Source organism: Pteropus medius, unplaced genomic scaffold, assembly GCF_902729225.1.
Source record: "Pteropus medius unplaced genomic scaffold, Ma_sr-lr_union100, whole genome shotgun sequence".
Taxonomy (NCBI): domain Eukaryota; kingdom Metazoa; phylum Chordata; class Mammalia; order Chiroptera; family Pteropodidae; genus Pteropus; species Pteropus medius.
The window spans coordinates 9,583,950-9,605,630 of record NW_024342471.1 but is presented as its reverse complement, the minus strand read 5'-3'; the positions used below and the strand labels follow the sequence as shown (position 1 = coordinate 9,605,630).

The 21,681-nt window shown below is 49.7% G+C and overlaps 2 protein-coding genes across 5 annotated transcripts in view; both read right to left on the bottom strand.

Annotated features, from left to right (window-relative positions):
* The window catches only part of LOC120603613 (disks large-associated protein 4-like), a 57,652-nt gene extending 45,423 nt beyond the window's left edge, over positions 1-12,229 (bottom strand). The window contains exon 1 of one of the 4 annotated variants that reach the window (XM_039864260.1): positions 11,388-12,229. In XM_039864260.1, coding sequence (XP_039720194.1) covers positions 11,388-11,418 — 31 coding nt within the window. In that variant the 5' untranslated portion in view covers positions 11,419-12,229. Of the gene's footprint in view, positions 1-1,679; positions 2,228-7,683; positions 7,706-11,387 lie in introns of those variants that run through there. The other 3 variants (XM_039864259.1, XM_039864262.1, XM_039864261.1) reach the window with 3 other exon arrangements.
* Positions 12,230-15,413: 3,184 nt separating this feature from the next.
* The window catches only part of LOC120603375 (disks large-associated protein 4), a 68,154-nt gene continuing 61,886 nt past the window's right edge, over positions 15,414-21,681 (bottom strand). Inside the window, exons 6-7 of the mRNA XM_039863717.1 lie at positions 20,503-20,743; positions 15,414-15,433 (exon numbers count right to left, since the gene is read on the bottom strand). Coding sequence (XP_039719651.1) covers positions 15,414-15,433; positions 20,503-20,743 — 261 coding nt within the window. The remainder of the gene's footprint in view (positions 15,434-20,502; positions 20,744-21,681) is intronic.

Below are 21,681 nucleotides of genomic sequence, written 5' to 3'. Positions count from 1 at the left end.
GGAAGGAGCTGGTTGGAGTGAACCAAATCCTCTTCCCCTGGACTGCTTCCACATGCTGCTTCACGTGCCACAAGGCCCACTCCTACCCCACCTTGGCCCGCACTGCTTGCAGGAAGGCAGGAACCTCTTGACGGCTACCACACCCCAGCGCAGGGCAACAGCCTCATCATGAAGCGTGGGAAGCTTGGGAAGGGCAACAAAGTTCCAAGAAAGGCTAGAACTATCAAATGTATTCACAGCACACTCAGTAATGGGCTCTTCATCAAGGCCCCATGCAGGAAACTGCCCAATGGAGTGATGACCCTGCAGAGATAAACCCCAGGTATGAGTGCCTGGCTGGCTCTGATGACCCTGGGCCGGTTTCTCTAGCTTGATCTTGGCTCTCCTGGCCCCTATATAGCCAACTCCTGCCATCCCTCCCCCACCCTGAGTATCCTTTCCACCCCCACCCAAGGCATCCTCCTTTCCCCTACCCAGGATATCTGCCCCTCGAAATCTCCATCCACTTGGGGCCTACCCAGATTTTGAGGTCCTAAAGATTATCTCCTCTCTAAAGCCTAACTAGATTCACTCTACATTTGCCACCAGAGCCCTGTACTCAGCAAACAGCCATTAAATAACCAACTCCCCGCCAGACACTCCACCCAGCCCACATACATCTTTCTAGTCATGAGACGTGGATTCTTTAGCTATTTCAAGTCTTTCATCTCCCTTTGGCTATCCAAACAGCAGCAACTAAGTGGTTTCTCTGTATCAGGCACTGTGCTCAGCGCTTTTACATACCAATGTCAGGTAATATTATCGTCTCTATTTTGCAGGTGAAGAAACTGAGGACCAGAGAAAATATAAGCAACTTGACAAAAGTATCACAGCTCTAGATGGCAGCCCAGGATCTGAATCCCAGCAGTAAAACTCAGCATGACCTTTGGGGTATGGGCTTCTCCCCACTGTGCCTGGCTCAGAGGTACAAGGTTGGGCTATAAATGTCAGCTTTCTGCTGTCCAGCTTTCTGGAGCAGCATGGCAGGTGTGGATCATCAATGCAGGCATTTAACAACTTTCAGATTACCTACTGTGTGCTCAGCATGTGCCCTCAGGGATGGACTTGAACCAGACCTGCTTTGCGCTTAGGGATCTTGTAATTGTGACCTGTAATAGGGGACCTTGAGACTGTGCAGAGGAGAAGTACACAAAAATTATATTTGTTAAAGCAATAATACTGATACCATATCTGCTTTGGCAAGTCTGAGAATTTTCTTAGAAAAAGCAGAGAAATAGGAACTTAAGACCCCAGCTTGGTAGACAATAGTTAATCTTTGAAATACACAAGCCAACTAAACCAGGTGTTATGATACTCTCTCACTGGCTTCCAAGGGACCAAAACTGATTCCACTTAACAGCAGAGCTAGAAGGAAATCCCGCCTGCCAAAAAACTGGGGAATCTGAGGTCCAGAGTTGAAAAGGTTCTTGCATGAAGGCACCTATCAACTCTGGGGAAGCCACGGTTCCTGCTCTCCCAACTCTTGTCCTCTTCAAGTCCCTCAAACTCCAACTCGAACAAGCAAAAAGGCTTCCAAGCCATCTGGGTCCTTAAGAAGAAACTACCAGGGGTTGAGGTTAAGTGCCCACGGAGATTGAACATTTTAGTCTTCACAGCAGAGACACGGTGGCAGCTCTTACCTTCAGGGAGAGTGGAACTGTCCTGTGAAAGCTGGATTCAGGAGGCCAGGATTTCTTTCCCAGGCCAACACAGGCCCAGCTCCAGTTCAGCCCTGCCCCGGAAGGACGGGAATTTAAAGAGCAGCAGTGTTCCACCTGGGGCCACACCCAGGTGAGGCCTACTTCACCAGGGAACTCGTTGGACTGGCTGTCTCCCAGACAGCAGTGGGCCAGGCCAGAACATGACTGCCTGTCTACAGCCTGGCACTGTTCCCTCGGGGCCCCACCCAGCCCCCATTCCAGTCAGGCCTCCAGAATGAGGGTGGGAGCCAGCGGGGAAGAGGCTTGCTCTCCTACTGAGGCTTGTTCAGCGTGGTTCCTCCAGGGCCCAACCGCCTCAGCCTGGGCTGGGTCTGAAGCAGCTGCTTCCTGCTTTGCCTTTTTCTTTCACTTTGGTTTTTAACCCCAAAGTGAAACTAAAGACTGAGACGATGTGGGAATGATGATGACAGTTAAGGCCCCGGAGGGCTGAACACCTACTTGGCTTCTAATCCCAGTAAGGCTGCTGACTCACTGGGAAACTTGTGAGGAGGCCTTCAAGTCCAGGCCTCAGTATCCCCACTGACAAAATGAGAGGAAGTGGTTTTAGACATCATTTTAAACTTGAAAAATGATAGAACTTCCCCTTCCTCATGTCTGCCACCACTGGAGAAAGTGGAGCTGGAGAAAGACCTGTAGGGGACCCAAAAGGGACTTCCTGGTGGCTTGGAGGAGGCAAAATTCTGGCTACAGTGTGGAGACCCTCCTCCACCTGTCATGTGAATGTCTTTTATCCTGCCTTATCCTGAGCAGCCAAAAGTCCCAGCAACCGGGAGCAGAGTAAATTCAGGAAGACCCCAGGCACCAGCCTGACCCTGTCTTGGCACAGCAACAGGAGATGCTCACCAATAGCTGCCTGAAACCTCCCAGCCCAATGGCTGACTAAGCATCTGCTGAGACTGACAGCAGCCCATCCAGGACTGGTTCAAACTTCGGACTCTGCTGATCCCAGGGTGTCTGGCACAGTGTCCAGCTAAAACTAATCTGTTTTATGACATTTTCCCACTGGCTGGTTTACCAAATCTTCCCACTAGCCTAGTGACATGAGAAAGGCAGAGATGCATTCACCTCTTCACCTTTCAGATGAGGAAAACTGAGGCTCTGAGAAGGGCAGGGACATAGTGGGCAGCTCCTGGGATTCAGGAGCTCAGTAAATATTTGCTGGATGAAAGAGCTCGCCAGCCCGGCCCTCGCCAAGCAGGTGCAGCACACACCAGAGAACTTAAGGAAGAAGGATGCGTGTGGGAGGGGGGACGCCTCTCCCTGGAGACCAAGTCACAAACAGGTTCCATAGTCCCCTCCCCCCAATCCTGCCTCCACTCCTGCTGCCCCTTTAGTCCATTTCTTCCCTTCATTTCTCACTTCCTCCCAACTGCACCTAACTCTGGAGACACCTCAGTGGCTGAGGACTGCTGAGTGACACTAGCTGACCCCATTCCCCTCCCTGGGCTGGGTGAGAAGAGTGATTTTTAGCCAAGAAAATGAATTTGAATCTAAGGGTGGGGGCAGGGTGCTTTTAAAAATACACATTTTCAGAATGCAAAAGGAAGCATTTCGAATATATCTAATAAAATTCGAGATGCACACTCCTCGAAACAGCAATTCCATTTACAGGAATGGCTTGACAACTGCACACACATATGGACATGTAGGGAAGAGTGCTCACTGCAGCACTGCTCACAGCAGCAAGACTGGGAACCTAAATAAACCTGAGTAGAGGACTGGACAAACAACTAGTGGTCCATCCTTGGACGGACTGTCACACAGTCATGGAAAAGGAGGCTATGGGCCTGCGTGCATCCACAGGGAATAACCAATAACAGAGAAAGACTTGTATGAAGAAAACAAGATACAGAACAACAGGCAGTAGGCAGAGAATGTTTCCATTTGTGTAATAAAAAGGGATGTTACTGACATAGCTGCTTGTGTATGCAGATTTCTGGAAGGAAACACCAAAACTGCTCACAGTAGTTATCTAGGAGCCTAGGGGGGAGAAACACTAATTTTTCACTGGGCACTTTTTTCTACAAAGTCTGAAATGTTTAACACATATATGTATTGCTTTTTCAATAAAAGTATAATTTTACACACAAAAAGAACTCCAGCAAAAAGCACCCAGCAAAGCCTCTCTCTAGGTTTCAGGCATCAGATTCCCTGGAGGTTGGGCCCAGGCACCTGGTTTTCAAATGCTGCTGGTCTAGCCTTGTAGAACAGGTGGTCAGCCTCTGAGCGTAGATGGGGCCAGCCTGGGCACCGTAGGGCTCTGAGCAGGGTAGAAAATATCAGGGAAGATACAGGAAATACTTGGCCTTAAGGCAGAGGGAGGATTTGAAAAGGGCTCTGAATGTGGAACAGAACACCTGGGAGGGGGTTCCTGCTGGAAGGACTGGGGAAAGATAAGAGTCAGGTTGGTAAGATAGAGGAAGGGGAAAGAATGTCTCTCAATATGTGATCCTGGCAAGTCCCTTCCCCTCCCAAGCTTGGTTCTTACTCCTGGGAAGTCAGGAGGCTGGGCCAGAGTCCTCTGCAGACCTGATATCCTAGGATCTGCCTTTATTTCAACACATTTAATATTAAAGTAGGCAGGGCGGGTCCCCAGCTCAGCACATGGCCACAGGGATCCGCACCTGTGCAGACTGTAATCAAATATTTGAAGGCTGCAGAAAATTCAGGCCAGAATTTAAGGTGCAGTAGGCTTTGGGCGACTTCCCCCAGGGGAGAGGGAGCAGATGGCCTTCTGTTGAGATGCCCTCCCTCACCTTCTTGTTAATAATTAAGTCATTACTGAAGACTTCTTTTGTCACTTTTGAAGTTCAGTTTGCAGAGACCTGCTGCCTTGGCACATAGGCTAAAACAGTCTAGAGCTAAGCCACAGGCCCAAAGTACAGGGGTCTGTGGTTGCAAGAGCCCAGTGGAGGTCAGGAGCACTGGAGTGGATCCTGGCTAGTCCCTGAAAGGTCAAAAACTAAGTCTCTAAGACAGCTCTGCTTGCCACTGTATGTCCAGGGCCAGCTCACTGCTTGGCACACAGCAGGGCCAGCTCACTGCTTGGCACACAAGCAGGCACTTAAATATTTGCTGAATAAATGAGCAGCTCAGCCAGTGAATTCCGGAGTGACCTTGGTCAAGTCACTCTCTGGAAAATGAAGATGGTAAGAATAGTAATGACCTCCCAGGGTTGTATAAGGATCTACTGAGATAAGGTAGATAAAAGTACTTTGCAAGTTAAAAATAAGCTAAACAAATATTAAGGATCCAGAACCAATGTGTTGAAAACAAAATAAAAAGGATGAATATATGGGAGAAGGATCAAACTTAGGAGAAAGCATTCGGTACATGGTAAAGCATTAATCGAATGAATTACTACAACTGAAAAGGACAGCATAGTTTGCTCTAGTCCTCTGTTACAATGTCTAAATATTTTTCATTCTGTGTCTGTTACAAAGGAGCACAAAGATCCCCCATCAAAACCTTTGTCCAGATTTTGGTACGAAAAACATGGGTGCTGTTACAATTGTACTCTGCATACAGCTGGGCTCAGAGTCAGAGAGTATTTGCCAAAGTAGCCTGGCATAGGGATCCTGTGGGTATTTACTGCAGGCAAGGGAGGAGTGGGGTGAGAAGAGCATGGAGGCTATGTCTACCACGCAGTTGATCTGCATCACGACTCAAGGCTGAGACTCTGCTCAGGGGGGCACACAGAGGAGAATGACTGGCCCAGCCTTTAGTTTCCTAGCTGCATATTGGGACCAACTATTGATGTTTCCTATGGTAGCCGCTTAGAACCAATCTCACCCCTCTCTCTTCTGACCAAAGGGTAAACCTGGCTGCAAAGAACTAGGCTCCATCATCTGGTTCTCCTGTGTTGAGGGAAACTTGGGACAAGTCCTTTCCTGCCTTTGTGGGTGACTGGGTGACTAAGTCCTCTGGCTAGGCCAAGGAACACCCTTTCTGGTGGGGGCTGGCTGAGAATCCCAATGGGCCCACATGTCCACTGTTGACAGACACATAAGAGGCCCAACACTGAAGGTTGCTCACAGCCTGGCTAGTAAAATTGCTGATGTGACGGTCTCTCACTTTCCTGACTTTCCCATCTTGAAGAAATTCTAAGCTGGCTCCCAGCCTTGGCCACCAGGATCTTTAGGAAAAAAGGATTGTGGGCTTTAGGGGATGTATTTGTGTGCGCCCCCAATTCAAGGGGCAAGAGGGCACAGATTCCTGGGACCCTAACGTTAAGTTTCCTTTCCAAGCAGCAGAGCCAGGGTTTGCAGACAGGCTGTCTTGGATCTGAGCCACATTTTCGTTATCTGTAAAACAGAGGTGGTAAGTCCACCTGCCTCGGGCTTGTTGTAAGGATTTCGTGAGTGCCGTTGGAGGCCCTGGCACGGAGCCTGGCATAGAGCAGGTGTACAAGCAAAGTGCTTACACTGTTATTTCCTGCCCCAAAGCAGCAACACCCAACAACTTTTCTCTGGCCCATCAGGGCCCCAGCTGAGCTCTGAGCAGCACAACATCCTCTGCTACCCCAGCTGGCCCTTCCCACTCCATGGGCTCCACCCAAACCTCGCCCTCTTCTGTCATCTGGATGCCTGAAAAGCTTCCTCCCTGTTGTCACTTTCATTCATTCCAATTCGCTCAGCCTGATTCATCTTCTGAAAAAATCCTCCAGTTGTACTACCTCGCCTCTAAAATCTTCCATGGCTCCCCAAAGCCTCTGCTTTTCAGCTGATGCTCAATGCTGACTACAACCTTCTGGCCTCTCCCAGATTTTTTATCCACAGCCCTGATGTATCAGCAAAACGAGTCAAGTCTACTCATTGTTTTCGTACTTACGGATTCAACTTCCAGCCCCCTCATCTCTAACTGCAAAAAAACCATTCCCTGGAATGTCAGCCCCACCCTCTGTCTCTTTGAATCCAACCCCCTTCAAGAGGACTCTTGTTTCCACTAGCTCACACTCACTTCTTCCTTCTCAGACAATGCTTTTCCTCAGCAGAGGCTTAATTACAGACTGTCACACTGTCTCATAATTGTAGCCTTGTCTCTCTTGTCAGACCATAAGTTCCCAGAGGCAGAGGCCCTGTCTGTTCTTTCCCATCCACTGAGAGCCTGGCCCAGGGCCGGGAGGGCAGGCTCCTTGTCAGAAAGTGTTTTCCAGGCCCAATTCAGCTCCAGAGTTAGCCAAATCTAGCTCTGACCACTTCTCTTGCTCTTGTCCTGTGAGGAAACTGTTCACTGGCCAAACCAGACCTTGGTGCTCCGCTCTCCACCAGGCCAGTGATTTACAGAAATGATGGAAACCTGGGTGAGGCAGGGCTGCAGCTCTTGCCTGTTCCTGGCATGGTCTTGCTCTGGGATCCTAGATACGTTCCCTCCCTGGACTTGCTTCCTTATTGTGAAACAAGAAACGATAATCTTTTAGCTCTAGAATGTGGATTTTGTCTTTAAGGTAGCCTTGGTTCCCAGGAGTAGGTGGGTAAAAAACCAGCTGTTTCCAACACAGGCTGAGGGTGGGAGGCAGCCATAGCCAGGACTGGGAAACCTGGAACCTGAGAGGCACACACACTGCACACCTCATTAAATTGCTGCTGACAACTGGACTGCATTCCTGCCCAGGTGTTCAATTCCACAGACCTCATCCTGGCCAGGTCTGACTGACTGCTGCCAGGCCTAAGCAGGGGAATGGTAACTTGCTTTTGGAAACAACCAACCCTTCCTGGAACAAAGACAATAACGAGGGGCCAGTTTCCTCATCTGTAAAATGGGGATATTGGTACCCATATCATAGGACTGCTGCAATAATACAGTGAAATGATGCCATAAACTGCGTAGCATAGTCCCTGACACCCAGTTAACAGTAGTAGAGCAGACAGGTTCCCATTTCTTGAGGGACCTTTATTACACGAGTTCTCATCTTCACACAAACCTGTGAGGTAGATATTTCCATTTCAACTTGGCAGGGAAGAAAACTGAGGCACAGAAAGCTGATCAATCCAAGGTCACACAGCAGAGACAAGCCAAGCTGTGATACGAACACAGGAAACTCTTCAGTTCGGCTTTTCCCAAACTGTAGCCCAAAGACTCTCAGCATCAGACTCCTCCAGAGGGCTGGCTTAGAAAGCTGATTCCTGCCCCCAGACCTGCCAAATAAGAATCTCTGGGGATGAACTTAGAAATCTAAAACTTTAGAAAGATGAGGAACCTAAATTTTATAAAAGAGGAAATTGAGGCACAGAAAGGTATAGTGATTTGCCAGGGTCAGATCCAGATATTATTGGGAGGTGTGTCTGGTTGCTGTTTAGTATGGACCTAGGACTGAATTCAGTCTCACCCCAGAGGCAGCAGAGACTTCCTGGAGGAGGCGGCATTTGACAATTGGGGCCCTGAAGGAGAGGAGAGTACCACAGGCGGATAGTATAGCACAAATAATGGCTTGGAGCAGAAAAGGCCAGGCCAATAGCTAGCTGCTCAATGTGGCTTCTGCTCCTAGATCCCTGGGGAGTGAAGAAATACATAAGGAACCTCCATTGTAGCCTTTCCCTGGGAGCCCAAAGAGACATTCCTGAGCCCATCTGAGGTCTAGGAGGAAAGTCTGTCATGTGTGGTGTCTACAACCAGCAGGTTCTGGCAGTGGCCCTCTGGGTGTGTCTGGTTGCTGTTTAGGATGAGAAAGCCAGGGAAGGTGGTGACTCAGTCCCCACTCAGCCTCCAGCTAGTCACGTTTAAATTTTAGATGAGCTCAGAGGCTGGGCAAATGTCAAGCAAACCCTCCCAGTAGAACAGATGCCAGACCCAGAGAAGGTGGCCTGAGGGGTAGGCTACCAGGCAGAAGCAATCAATTTGGAGTAATGCTGTGGGCTGTGGGGGAAGAAAAGTCAAGAAGCTTGGGTTTAAGTCCGCCTCCACACTGCCATGCTGGGGGACCGAGAGCAGGTCCCTGTTCCTCTCTGGGCCTCCTATTCTTCACTCACCTGTGAAATGGAGAACCCCTCTGGCTTCTGACTTCCTCCCAGGACTGTAGTGAGGAACAATGGTCAGGAAAGAGCCTGGCCGATTACACAATGCCTCACACAGCAAGCGAGAGATTAGTGGATTTCTCCTGTTATTTAGTAGAACAGCCAGAAGGTGCTTTCCCTGTTACCTGAACCCCAACCAAAGAGGGGAAAGGGAGAGGCTGGGCCTGTCTTGTTCCCACAAAAAGAAATGTGATCAAGATATTACTGGGAGCTGAAAGTTTACCTTTATTAAGTGACTACTGTATACTAGGTGTTTTTTTAAATACATAATCTCACTTAATCCTCACCACAATCCTTAAGTGTAAATATGATTATCTTGAGTTCAGATGAGGAAACTGAAGCTCAAAGAAAGTAACCCGACCAAGATTACACAGGCAGTGAGTGATGGAGACTGATTAAAATCCGGTGTTTGTGGCTCTAAAATCCACACTATTTCTATTCTGGAAAATTGTGTACAGGCATACCTCGTTTTACTGCACTTCACAGATGTGTTTTTTACAAAGTGGAGGCAAGACTCCCCCACTAGCAAAAAGATTATGACTTGCTTTATTGCGGTAGTCTGCAACTGAACCCACAAAATCTGAGGTATGCCGGTACAAGAGGCAGAACATACCTGGTATAGAGGCCCAGCTCAAGTACTGCCTTCTGGACCCCTTTCTGATCCTTTGCCCAGAAAGAACCTCTTTCCTCTGAAACCCCACAGCACATCATCAGCAACCATCTGGCAGCATTCAGCTCATTCTCCCTCTTATTCTGTGATCAAGTACACTTTTAACATGTAAGATGAGATGCAGGTACAAACAGGTGACCTTTGAGTTATCTTAGAATCCTCAAATGAGCAAGAAGTACTTAAGAGACCATGGCCAACTCCCTCATATTTCAGAAGGAAAAACGCAGAGAGGAGAACTCTTGTCTAAAGTCACACAGCAACCTAGCATCAGAGCCAGGATAGAACCTTGGCATTCTGCCTCATAGAATTTTTTTAGGGAGTCCATGATTTCAGAACCAGTCTTAGGGCAAAGATTATTATCCTCATTTTACAAGTAAGGAAGCTGAAGTGCAGGAGAAAGTGGCCTTCCTGAGAGTGAGTGAGACATGGGGACCAGAACCCTGATCCCTCATTTTTAGGCCAGGAACCAAGCCCCTTCTCCCCACTGTAAGTAGTCTGTGTAGTGTGCTGAGCACAGGCCCACAGTAAAAGGTCAATGGGTGTTAAAAATTGTCTAGTGGGCAGGTGACATTAGCCTGACAATGAATGACCTCCTCAGAGGCAGTGCCAAGGAACAGGACTCAGGAGTCCTGGCTTGAGCCTCTGTGGGTCCCCGGCCTTTCTGGGTTTCATCTATAAGACAAGGGGGCTAAAAAAGTTGACCTCTTTGGGAGAGGTCCCAAGTTCTGGGACATCCTAGGCTCCTTGATAGCGGACCCCAGCTGTCCATGGAGCCTCTCTCAGCTAGGGCCTTTGTTTCCCTACTCTATAGGGAGGCAGGAAAAGCAGCCAGGGCTTATAACTACAAACTGACTATTCTCAAATGCCACTGGCCAAGTAGGGCCTACCCTTAAACAACAATGGAATGAAACATGGAAAATCCAACTGTCTCCCACCACAGACATCCAGCTAGGCTCACCTGTCTATCTTTACAAACAAAGAGCACCTAGGAATCAAGGCTTAAATAAGGGACGGCCTACCTCCCGCCCTATCAGAAGAACAGGTGTATTCCTGAATAATCATGTGGCAATGGAGTGGAGAGTAAAGAACACTGGAAGGGATTCCCTGTCCCAGCTCTGGCACAAACTAGCTGTGTACCCTGGGCAAGCTGCCTTCCCTTTGTGGGGCTCGGTTTAAACACAGGGTGACAGTTCACAAGGCATACCTACAGATGTTTTATTTAATTATCATGACAACCTTGTGAGGCTGGCACGATTATTCCTTTTTCACAGATGGGAAAACAGGCTTGGAGAGGTCGAGGGTCTCGCTCACGGTCACACAGCTTTAAGCTGGCAGAATCAAGGCCCCAGAGTTCTTAAACCACCAAACCCAATACTCAGGGGTGGTCAGATGAAGAATAATGCCTCTCCCCGATCATCCTCATTGAGAGTCTCAGCCAGACCAAGGCAGCACAGACCCTTGTTCACCTGCCCAATGTGGTGGCCTGCAAAAGTTCTGGCCACAAACCCCACCACCCAGCTGCCTGGGAGGCTGCACCCCACTGCAAAATTTCATTACCCAAGTTGGCAAGAACACAGCCCCCACCCCCAGCCGGGTTTAAATAAACGCCCAAGTGATATCACATCCTGCAGGCTCCAAAATAGCCCAGACCTGCCCACAAGCAATCACAAAGTGCCAGGCCATGCAGGGCCAAGCGGGCAGGGACGCCCAGCCCATGGCACCCTCCACACACTCAAGCAACAAAAGCAGAAGCCTCAGAGCAGGAAGGCCCCCACTACCACCTCCGCCAGAGGGCCTGGCCCCTCCCTCCTTGCCCCCTTTGTTGGGAGGACCAGAGCCTCCTGCCCCAGCGCCAGCCCCTGCCCCAGCGCCAACCCCATGGAGCCTTGGCCGCGGCCAGCCTGCGGGCGGACTCCGGCCCGACCCGGACACCCCACCACTCACATTGCTTCAAGAGCTCCAGACACAAAGCCATGAGGGCCGGATGGGGGTCAGAGACCCAGAAACCGGCAAAGACAGAAAAGGGGAGAGGGAGAGACACAGGAACAGAGAGAAGGGGAAACAGGGAGCTGAGGCAGAGAAAGCAAGGGGGCCAAGAGCCCTGGGCAAAAAAGCAGGTTCAAAAGGCAGTCTTCAGCGCAAAAGACGGTGAGTGGTGAGACCACCTGGACAGATGTGGGAGAGACAGGAAGGGAAAGCAAAGCAGGGGACCCCGACCCAGAGGCCTGAGAGAGAACAAGGAGACAGCGACCAGGGACAAACCAAGGGAAGGCAGGGAGGGGCGCTGAAGTCGGGGAGCTGGGGAGCTTTTGGGGGTTCCAAGGAGGGAGAGACCCCAAGGGATCTTGGAGGTCCCAGGGTATAGGGGGGACACCAAAAGAGTAAAAATCCGGAGGAAATGAGGTCTAAGAGGAAGCAAGACCCCAGGGATTGGGGGTGCAGATGGAAGGGAAGGCCCCCAAAGGATATACGGGAAGCTCAGAGGGGAGTCCCTGGGGTATGGAGGGTGCTCTGAAGGCCCCCAAAGATGTAGGGCGCTCTGAGGGGGATTCCTGAAGAATGCGGGCGCTCAGAAAGGGAGGCTCTGAGGGTTGAGAGAAGCGCGTTGAGGGGGACCCGAGATCGGGGAGCGAGGGAGGGGCTGTAAGGCAGCGCGAGGGCAGAGACAAAGAGACAGCGAGCCGAGGAGAGAGAAAGCGGGCGCAGCGGGGAGACGGGCCCGAGGGAGGGCTGGCGGCTGGACAGAAGGACGGAAGCGCGAGCGGGTGGGTGGGTGGACGGACGGACGGACGGACGGACAGACGGGGAGGAGGGCAGGGGCAGGGCCGGGCGGGGGCGGCGCCCGTCTCCTCGCGGGGCCGCGGCTGCTCCGGGCGGCGCTGGGCTGGCCCCGGGCGTCCGGGCTGAGGAGGCGGCGGCGACGACGTGGACCGGACAGACGGACGGAGTGACGGACGGGCTGGCGGCAGCTGCGGCCAGCGGCGGGGACTCACCCTCCTCCCTCACGCGGCCCAGCCCGAGGCTCCGGTTTTGTACGCCCGAGGGGCGGGGCCTCTGAGTTAAAGCCCCGCGTCGGCCCCGCCCCGCCCCGCCCCTCGCGTCAGCCGCGCGCGCGCCTCGCCGGGGACTCTTAGGAGGGGCGGGGGCGCGCGCAGACCGCTCGGCACGTGGCCTGTTGCGCGCGCGGGGCTGAGCTGGTGCGCAAGCGCGCTGGGCGCTCAGTCCGGCTCTGGTCGACCGACCGTGAGGGAGTGCGCGCCCACGTCGGCACGCGCATGCCTGAGCACGGGGGGCTCCGCCCCTCAAGCCGTCCCGGCAAACCGGTTCCAGCTGGAACCGGACGCATGCTCTATGCGGGAAGCAGACAGGGAGAGTTCGCTCGTTTTCGGTTCCAACACCTCGCCACTAATAGGGGAGACCGAGGCTAAGAGCAAGCAGTCTAGGGTGGTCTTTTCACCCCTGTACTATCAATTTAGACCTTAGGTACCACTGACTCTATGTCCTATGTGTTTCTAGTCCCCGCAGCTCCATCTTCACTTTGCTGTCCTCATCCGGAGTCCTCCAGGTTGGGTTCGAATCCCGGCTCAGCCTCTAGAGGGCTGTGTGACCTTGGATGCTCATTCAGCCTTCCTGAGTTCATATAACCCTCCTTGGCAAAATAAAACCAGCACAACTACGGTGCCCTGGAGGGCAAGTGCAGTAGGTGCTGCCTAAATCCATAAATCCTTCTAGCCTCATGGCCTTCCCAGTTCCAAGCTTCTTTCCGAGTCACCCCGGTCCAGAGTCGTTTCCTTGCGGTTTCATTCCCTCCAGGCAGCGCCTACAATAAGTCTGCCATCCACAGATACAGCTCCTGTTGCCCAACCTGCCTTGATGGATGGCCTACCCAAATCCCTTTCCTTCTCTGTGTATCTCTTTTTCCAAATGTAAAATGGAGAAAAGAATCAACGAAGAAGATACACTGTTTCTGACATCACTGTTGCGATTTTTAGGTAAAGGCATAATAATAACAAGCAACTGAGGGTTATTGGGTTGTTTTGATGCCAGGCACAGTCCTGGATTCTGAAAATATTAGCTTACTACGTTCCACTCACAGTACTATGCTACGCCTGTACTATTCACTTAGTGTTTATCTTTAGATTGATTTACTTCGAAAAATTCAGGAAGCCCCTACACAGGAGCCTGCCTCTTGCTCTGACACAGCCCCTGCTCCTTCCAAGACACCAGGTGCCCTCCGACTTCATTGCCTTTGTACCACTCCTCTCCTGGTCTGGCAGTACTTTCCTAGCACAGTTGGTGCTCTCACTTCCTCCAAGTCTTGGCTCAAATATTTTTCTCAATGAGTTCTAGCCTAGCTACTCTGTTTATGTTGCAATACCCCTCCCCTCACCCTACCTGCACTCCCAGGCCCCCTTACCCTGAGCTACTTTCCAGTAAACCATATACTTATTTATTTATGCTTATTGTTTTGTTGCTCTCCCAACCCCACCCCCACTGCAGCCCCCCATGTATTCTCCAAAAAGGCAGGGTTTTCTGTTTTGTTCATGGATGTGCCTGGTGCCTAGAGCACAGCCTAAGCCTAGCCCATTGTAGGCGATCAGTAAACATCTGCTCAGTAAAAGGGCTGTCTGATTGCAAGGCTCATGTCCTTAACCACCACACTGTAAGGCCTCCAGGGGGAGATTTAAGCATCTTAGTCTTTCCTCTTTTGGAATGATTTCTCTGCCCCTGAAGTTGAAATGCCTTTTGTTCAAGTGTCTCAATCCTGGGGTTCCTGGCCTGCTCACCAGTCCTCAAACCCAATCACTATTTCTGCCAGAAGGATCAGTGGGTCTGCCTCAAAATGAGATTGAGAAGATTGATAATCCGTGCCCTGAGCATACAGTGGGCACTCAAGCAGCAGCATCCTGGTCCAAGGCCTGGTGGAATCAAGGGAGTAACACTGCCTTCTGTCCAGTGGTGAATCACCAGAGATTGTGGAGGGCTAGGCTTGGGAGAGGACTTGAGAAAAAGGGTGACTAGTGGGTTGACTGCTTACTGGAATTTTGTCAGCCTCCCTTCTGAGTCTATGAAGGGGGAGTGAATCAGAGAAGGAACTGGTAGAGTTCTGGGAGAGGGGATGAAGAAGGGAAGAAAGAGCACTTTGTGACTCAGGAGGTGTTTAAGGGTCCCCAAACCCAAGCCTCACGACATAGATGGAGAATCTGAAGCACAGGAAGGGGCTGGGACCCTCCCAAAGTGACATAGCAGAGCTAAAACTAGAACTCACAGCCCCTGAGCAAGGGTGTTTTCCAAGCCGGGAACACCCAGCTCACCCTAGAGCCTCAAGCACAGCCACGGAGTGCCCCCAAGTGTGTGTACCTCTGTGTGTGTGTGTGTGTGTGTGTGTGTGTGTGTGTGTGTGCATGTGCACACGTTAGGCGCAGACCTGAACGTCACAGTTAGCAGGAACGGAGGATGCCACCAGCAGCCCTACCACCAACACGCTTGGAGTGATGTCACAGCCTCCTTTGTGATTCAGAGATGGGAGAGACATAGAAAGGAGGTTAGGAGGGAAATAAGTCAGAAACTGTGAGGAAAAGAAAAAAAGACAGGATAAGTGTGGCTGGGAGCTGAAACAGGAATGAGAGACAGACAGAAGGCTAAGATGGTGGGGAGAACGATAGAGGGAGGGGAGGCGAAGCTGGAAGAAAGGGATGGAGAAAGAGAGGAAGGAGAGGAAAATGAGCACTAATGGGAGATGGCCAGAGGAAGAGAAGGGAGGGAGAGGGAGGGAGAGCTTTGTTCTTTCTTCTTTCTCAGAAGCAGAGAGAAAGGAGGCAAGATAGGGAGACTGAGGGGTGATGGCACCCCCTTGATCCCTTCCAGGTAGGTCTTTTGGCTGAGGAGGGGCATGTATATGCAGCAAAACTGCTGCTTCCCCCACCATCCCAGCTGGAGCAGATCCAGCCTGCCAGTCACCTGCCAGAGCTATTTCTGGAATGTGGAATCTGGGTCAGAAAGGGGGAGGGAAAGAGGGGGTGGCTGCTGGCAGCGCTGGCAGCACTGGCAGCTGGGAAGCTGGCCAGATCTGAGTAGGTGGGTAAGCACTCCATGCCCTGCCCATGGCCACTCCAGAGAGGCCCGCCCAGCCCAGGCTCTCACTGCCTCAATAACCGCCCGCGACATTTACCTGCCAGCCTGCATATGTGCCCATATGAGAGTGACAAAGAGCTTTCATACCCCTAAGTAACTTGGGGGCTCAGAACAGCCCTAGGTAGTAGTGGTGGGGGGCAGATTGCTCACTTTTTGGAGATAGATGCTGATGAGAGCAGGCAGCCTTCTGAGCAGGGACACAGGGAGACAGTGGCTGAGTGAAGATGTGCCTGTATACTGGTGTGTGTCTATACGGAGGGAGGTGACTATGGGCAGGATTGCATATACGGTTGTGCAAGTTTTACACTGATTAAGGATACCACATATGGGGGGGTATGCTGTTCACGACAAAGACATAATTGAATTATATACTGGCAGATGGTAGTAAAAGACATTATTCTAATAAAAATTGTACATTACAACAGTTTTTCAAGAAATGGCAGTTAACTGTCTTGGAGGAGGGAGCACACTTTCCTAACCCAACACAAAGGTACTGTATGGACCAGCTGCAGTTCTGGGCACAGGCTTGAAAATCTGGTGATTTTGGTTTTCCTCACGAGGTAGGTGAGTTTATGAGCATGAGGGGATCAGAGGGTAGAAGAGGGAGAAGCAAGTTTGTAGAGATCACTGTGGAGACCTGGAGAGAAGGCTGACCAGGGAAGCGTGGGGAGCGTGGTGGTGAAATTTCTTAGTGGCTTCAATCTGTTACAGGCACAATTTCCTCATAGATGTGGAAATGGTATGAGCCTTAAAGGAGGTACACATATGTGGGTACATATATAAGTGTATATAGACGTGATGTGTATATATGAGAATATCCATGTGCATATGTTTTTATGTATGTTTTCATATCTCGTAGGTGTAAAGGTGCAAAATTTTATAAGCAGATGCATGTGCACACATGTCTGGGTAGGTGTAGGTTTCTACATGGTAATTTCTTGAGTGTTTTGGTTTGGGCTAAAGCTCCAACTGAGAATGATTGAAGGCTGACATCCCTACATTTAAGCCAGATACTGGATCATCCATGCAGGATGGAGGGTGCGGGGGGATGGCTGTGATTAATTGCATTTTTGGCCTCAATTCCCAGTCATTCTTTGAATTCACACTCTTTGCTGTGTAACTGCAGCTTCTCCTGCAAAAGGTGGAGTGAATTTCCCTGGACCTTGGCCTTGGACTCACTCATGTGAGTTACTTTGACCAACAAAATGTGAGCAGATGTGAACCAGGGTTGAAATGTGCTTGCAAAGTGGGGTTTGCCCTCTTGTACTTCTGCCACCACCATGAGAAGAGCATGCCCTGGCTAGGGCAGTGACTCTAGGAGCACTCTTTGGTTCCAGGAGGATGTAGAACATGCAGAGCAGAACCAGCCGACTTGAATATTTGTGAATGAGAACAAACATGTATTATTTGTGCCACTGAAATTATGTGCTTGTTTGTTATATGTCTTATTGTGTTAATAGCTGATGGATATAAAAAATTGGTACCAAGAGAGGGGTGTGTTAGCAACAAAAATATGCAGCACTGGCTCTGGGATCAAGTGGTGAGCAGTCAGTAAAATGTGATAGAAGGCTTGAAAAAAGGTGACCCATATGATGTAGAGATGAAACACATGGTAAAACTGGCACTCTACAGCAACTTGAAGAGAGCACATGGGTTTAAGTAAGATAGTTTCCAGACAAAATGTTGAAAGCAAAAGCTGACTCCTTTATGTTGCATTCGATAAGGATTTCCAAAAAAGATAACTCATAAAGGAAATAAGGAGTGTCATAGGGCAGAGAGTGTTTAGAGGGAATATGGAGGGCCCAGAACTTGCTGAATTGGAAAATCTGTCAACTCCAACTTCTCTTGCTAATAAATCATTCTCAAATTAAGATACAGCTCAAACCAAGAACAAAGATCAAACCAAGGTCATGGCTAGTTAAGATACAGCATGTGGACCAGATCAAATCAAGGGTGTGGTTGTAACATCTTTTATTAATACTCTAAAATAAGTTTCTATCTAGGAGACACTCTCAGCTGCTCAAAAGGGCTTACAGGCCTTGGCCTCACAGGAGGCTAATATACCCAAAGTAGTCATAATTGAGTCTAGAGAGACTGGCATGACTCAAAACTAATTGTGGGTGTGGCTTTCGGCACATGGAGTTAAGAGGAATCAAATACATAGAAAACCCATAAAATGTTTGAGGTAAGTACAGTGGCCAAAAAACTGTGATCACCTTAGGCTAAAAGGACTGAGACCATTCAAGATGTAAAAAGACATCTGGGTCCCTAAGTCTTTTCAGGGAGGAAACAGGCTAAGAAAGCTGTTCAGTTGCCCAAAGGGCATATTCTTCAGTGCTCTCTTCAAAAGTGGTCAAAAAAGCTATTGAATAGAAAAATAAAGATTTTCAGAGAGCAGAGCTAACAGCTGTAAGAACAATGGATTAGGGAGTCAACCCCCAGGGAGGTTGTGTTTGGACCTAATCAAGGAACATTCCCTATCCTACAATATTTGCCCAGCAGGACTTTAGAATTGCCATTGATCATTAAGTCTCTGAATCCTTCTCCCTCTTTCTAAACAGAAGTGGGAACTGCAGTCATCCTGTCCCTATTTCACCAATATATGCTGGATGTGTGGGGAGTTGGGGGTGGGAGGTAGACAACTTTCTGTTTAGATTTTAGGTCAATCAAGAGGAGTCACAGCCAGATCTGACATAGATCATGAAATGATGTTATGACTGGATGAGACTTTGGAGGGTCTTGAGGATAAGTATATTTTCTGAATAAATGTGGCCGAGAGTGGACTGTGGATTGAATTACTGACTCTGATTCTTAACTCTCTATATCCATACCCTTTGCCATATATACAGTTTCTGACACAAAGGTGGGAAGATATATCTCCATCCCTTGTCTTTGAGCTCAGTCATATGACTTGCATTAACCAATAGGATTTTAGCAGATATTATGTAAGCAGGGGCCTTGATGTACTATGTAGTTAGGCTTGCTCTTTTGTGCTTCTGTCATCACCATAAGAAGAACATGCCCTGGCTAGCCCACTGATCCCAGGAGGACCCATCGGTCCCAGGAGGAAGATGAGAGACTTGTGGAGCAGAGCTGTCTCAGTTGATCCACAAACTTGGAAGCAAAAAAATGAATGTTTACTGTTGTGTTATATCAATTTTGTGTTTGTTTGCACTACTCTAGCAATAGCTGGCCAATACAGGGACCCAGACAGTTCTGAAGCATGCAGCTCATCACCCATCCTCAGCCCATTCATGAGTGACTGGGGTTGGGAGAGACTGGTGAATGAAGGTTTATTTGAAGAAAATTGCTGGATTGCCTGTGTGTGACAGCAGGTCTAGAAGGAAGGCTGTAGCAGACTAGCCCATAATTTCAGAGTGCCACAAGGCAAAGGCCTCATTTCACACAGATTAAATGGGAGCCAAGAAAGTAGGGCTGGAGTTGTCTGCAGAGAATTCTGCCCAAGATACCTGCCTGGCAGGGCCAGGTCCCTTAGCAAAAAGAAGCTGAATGGGAAGGAGGGGAACATAGTATGGAGCTGAGGGGGAATAAGAAGCAATAGGCTAGAGAGAGATTGCCCGTGATGCTAAGAAAGAAGGCACCATGCAGGCCCTGCAGGGTAGGAGAAACTCTAAAAGCACCACCTAGGAGAAGGAACCAACATGTGGCATCTGTCATACAGAAAGTCCTGATGACAGACAATACCCCCAGTAGATACCTTCCCCTCCCTCCTGGACCACCAGGTGGTCCTTCCACTGCCAAACAAGGAACAGAAAACACTGACCAGCATGCCCAGCCTCAGTCAAGCCCTAGCTGCTGGTGCATGAGATTTGAGGCATACAAGACTGAAGTTTTGAAATGAGACCAGACTGGACTCTTTCACACCTGAAAACGAGACTGTTCCTTAAGGTCTAAAAGTGATTGGAAAAGCTCAGTGATCTGCCCAGATATCACTCAGGGTTTGAAGGCAATAGTGAAACAAAGTGGTTTCTTGCTCTATCTCCTGAAAACACGAGTTTATTGTCAATAAGCTGGTTTCCTGTGTATAGACTGTCCACAGGATTCAGGTTCATTATTACCTTCAATTGTTAGGAAGCTCAAAGTCAAGTCTGTAACAAGTGGTAACAGCTACCACTTGTCAGCTCCTACCTTGTGCAAGGTCCTGCTAAACACTTCCTATGCCCAGTCTAATTTCATCCCCCTCAGTGTCCCTTGAGGTCTGGCTTATGCCTCAATTTCTTTATAGATGAGGAAACTGAGGCTCATGAAGGAGAACCAGCTAGCCATAATAAGCTCAAAGCTCTCTCTACTAGACCGGAAATTGTGCTATGATTTTCTCTGGTCTTGATTTTCTTGATTTTCATGGCTTGTTCTGTGACACAGGGTCCTTTTTGCTCTCCGATCCTACATGAGTTATTTTAAGAGGATCTAGAGCAAGTATCAGGAAGAGTAGTTTGTCCCTGATTGTGAATGTGAGAGAAACCTGCAAACTCACTCCTCTGAGAAGGCTCAATGCAGACCCTATCCACTCCCAGCAGTCTTTGCTTTCCCTGCAGGTTCCCACCTTCCCCACAGATTTGCCTACCCGAATTAATCCAAACAGGTAGGTTGGGCTTCAGTGAGCCCTGCCTACCAGCAGGGGGCTGCTCTGAGCCAGAGTCTGGACAATAAGAGGCAACGAAGTACTATTGCACAAGCTGGAGCCTTCTCCCTCATCCGGGCCACCAGTGCTGGCGTCTGCCACTGTGACCGCCACCCACCCCCGCCCCCTCATTTGAGCTCCAGTTCGCTAGTTGGTGGAAAGTTCAGCCCCAAGGAGCGGTCAGTCCACCATGGATTCCTCCCCAGCGTTTCTCATTGGCTGCCCAGGCTCCCTCCCGCCCCCGCCAAACAAAACAAAAACCCCACTCACTGAGGTACTCACTCGGAAGCGTGCGACTGTTGCTGAGGCTACTGGTGCTGGCCGGTGGGGAGAGGGACTGCAGGGACACACTGTCCTCCTCCTGCGAGCAGCCCGCCTGGATCGCACGCAGGTAGCTGTGGCTGCGGGAGCGGAAGTAGCTCGGCAGCGGCAAGTCAAGTGCCTCCGCCGCTGCCGACTCCGCTTCGCTGCAGGCGGACTCGCAGGCCGCCTCATACTGGTCGCTGAGGTCGGCCTCGCGTACCTGTCCAGGCAAAGGCAGGCATCAGGAGCCAGCTTTACCCATCCTGGAGGGCCGGAAACTTGGGAGTCGTCTCAGCTACAGGGCTGTCGAGTCTATGGGGCCGCAACTCAGCCCCCACCCATGCCTCACTCAGTATGGGATGAGCGATGGCGCCCTTAAGAAACACACAGCCCCTCTCACCTTTCTGGGCTTCACTTTTCTCATCTCTACAATGGAGGAAAAACAATTACGGATGGTTTCTAGGATATTAACTAGATTTTTCTTATGTGTCCGCACTGATGGATTGATAGTAGATTTTTAAGTTACATTTGAATTCAGTGAGAAAGAAGGTTCTAATCAATTAGTAATGTCTGCCCTGAATGTTGGAATGATGGGTGGCAGTAGGTATGCTAGAGATTTACTATTTTATAATTTATAGATATTTACCATCTATAAAATGGGGGCTAGTTATAGACCAAATTTTATAGGACTGTTGTCAAGATTTAGATGATTCATGCCATGTGCAGTAAGGGGAAGACTCTTGCCAGGAGTACTCTGTAAGTGGTAGACTCAACATTCCAAATGGATATTTAAGGAAGATTAATCTAGCCCTGGTATACAGAGTGGATGTTGAGGAGGGGGTCTGGGATGAAGGCAGAGGCCAGAAATGAAGCTGATGCAATAGTCTGGTGAGAGAAGATAAGACTGGAATGAGGGTAGTGGCAGTGAGGATTGATTAAGTGATGCCTGCCATGGGCAGTATAGAGAATGACAACATGTCTGCTATTTGCCATCTCATATCTAGTTCATCCTCATCTAGATGGCTTCTAATATCCCTCCAGAGATGACCATTCAAGATCCTACAAATCTGCAGCTGGGGGTGTGAACATAGAGGGGCCTCACCATAATACATACACTCTCCAGGGGTTTTTGAAGGGTCTGTCTGACCCACGTCTCAG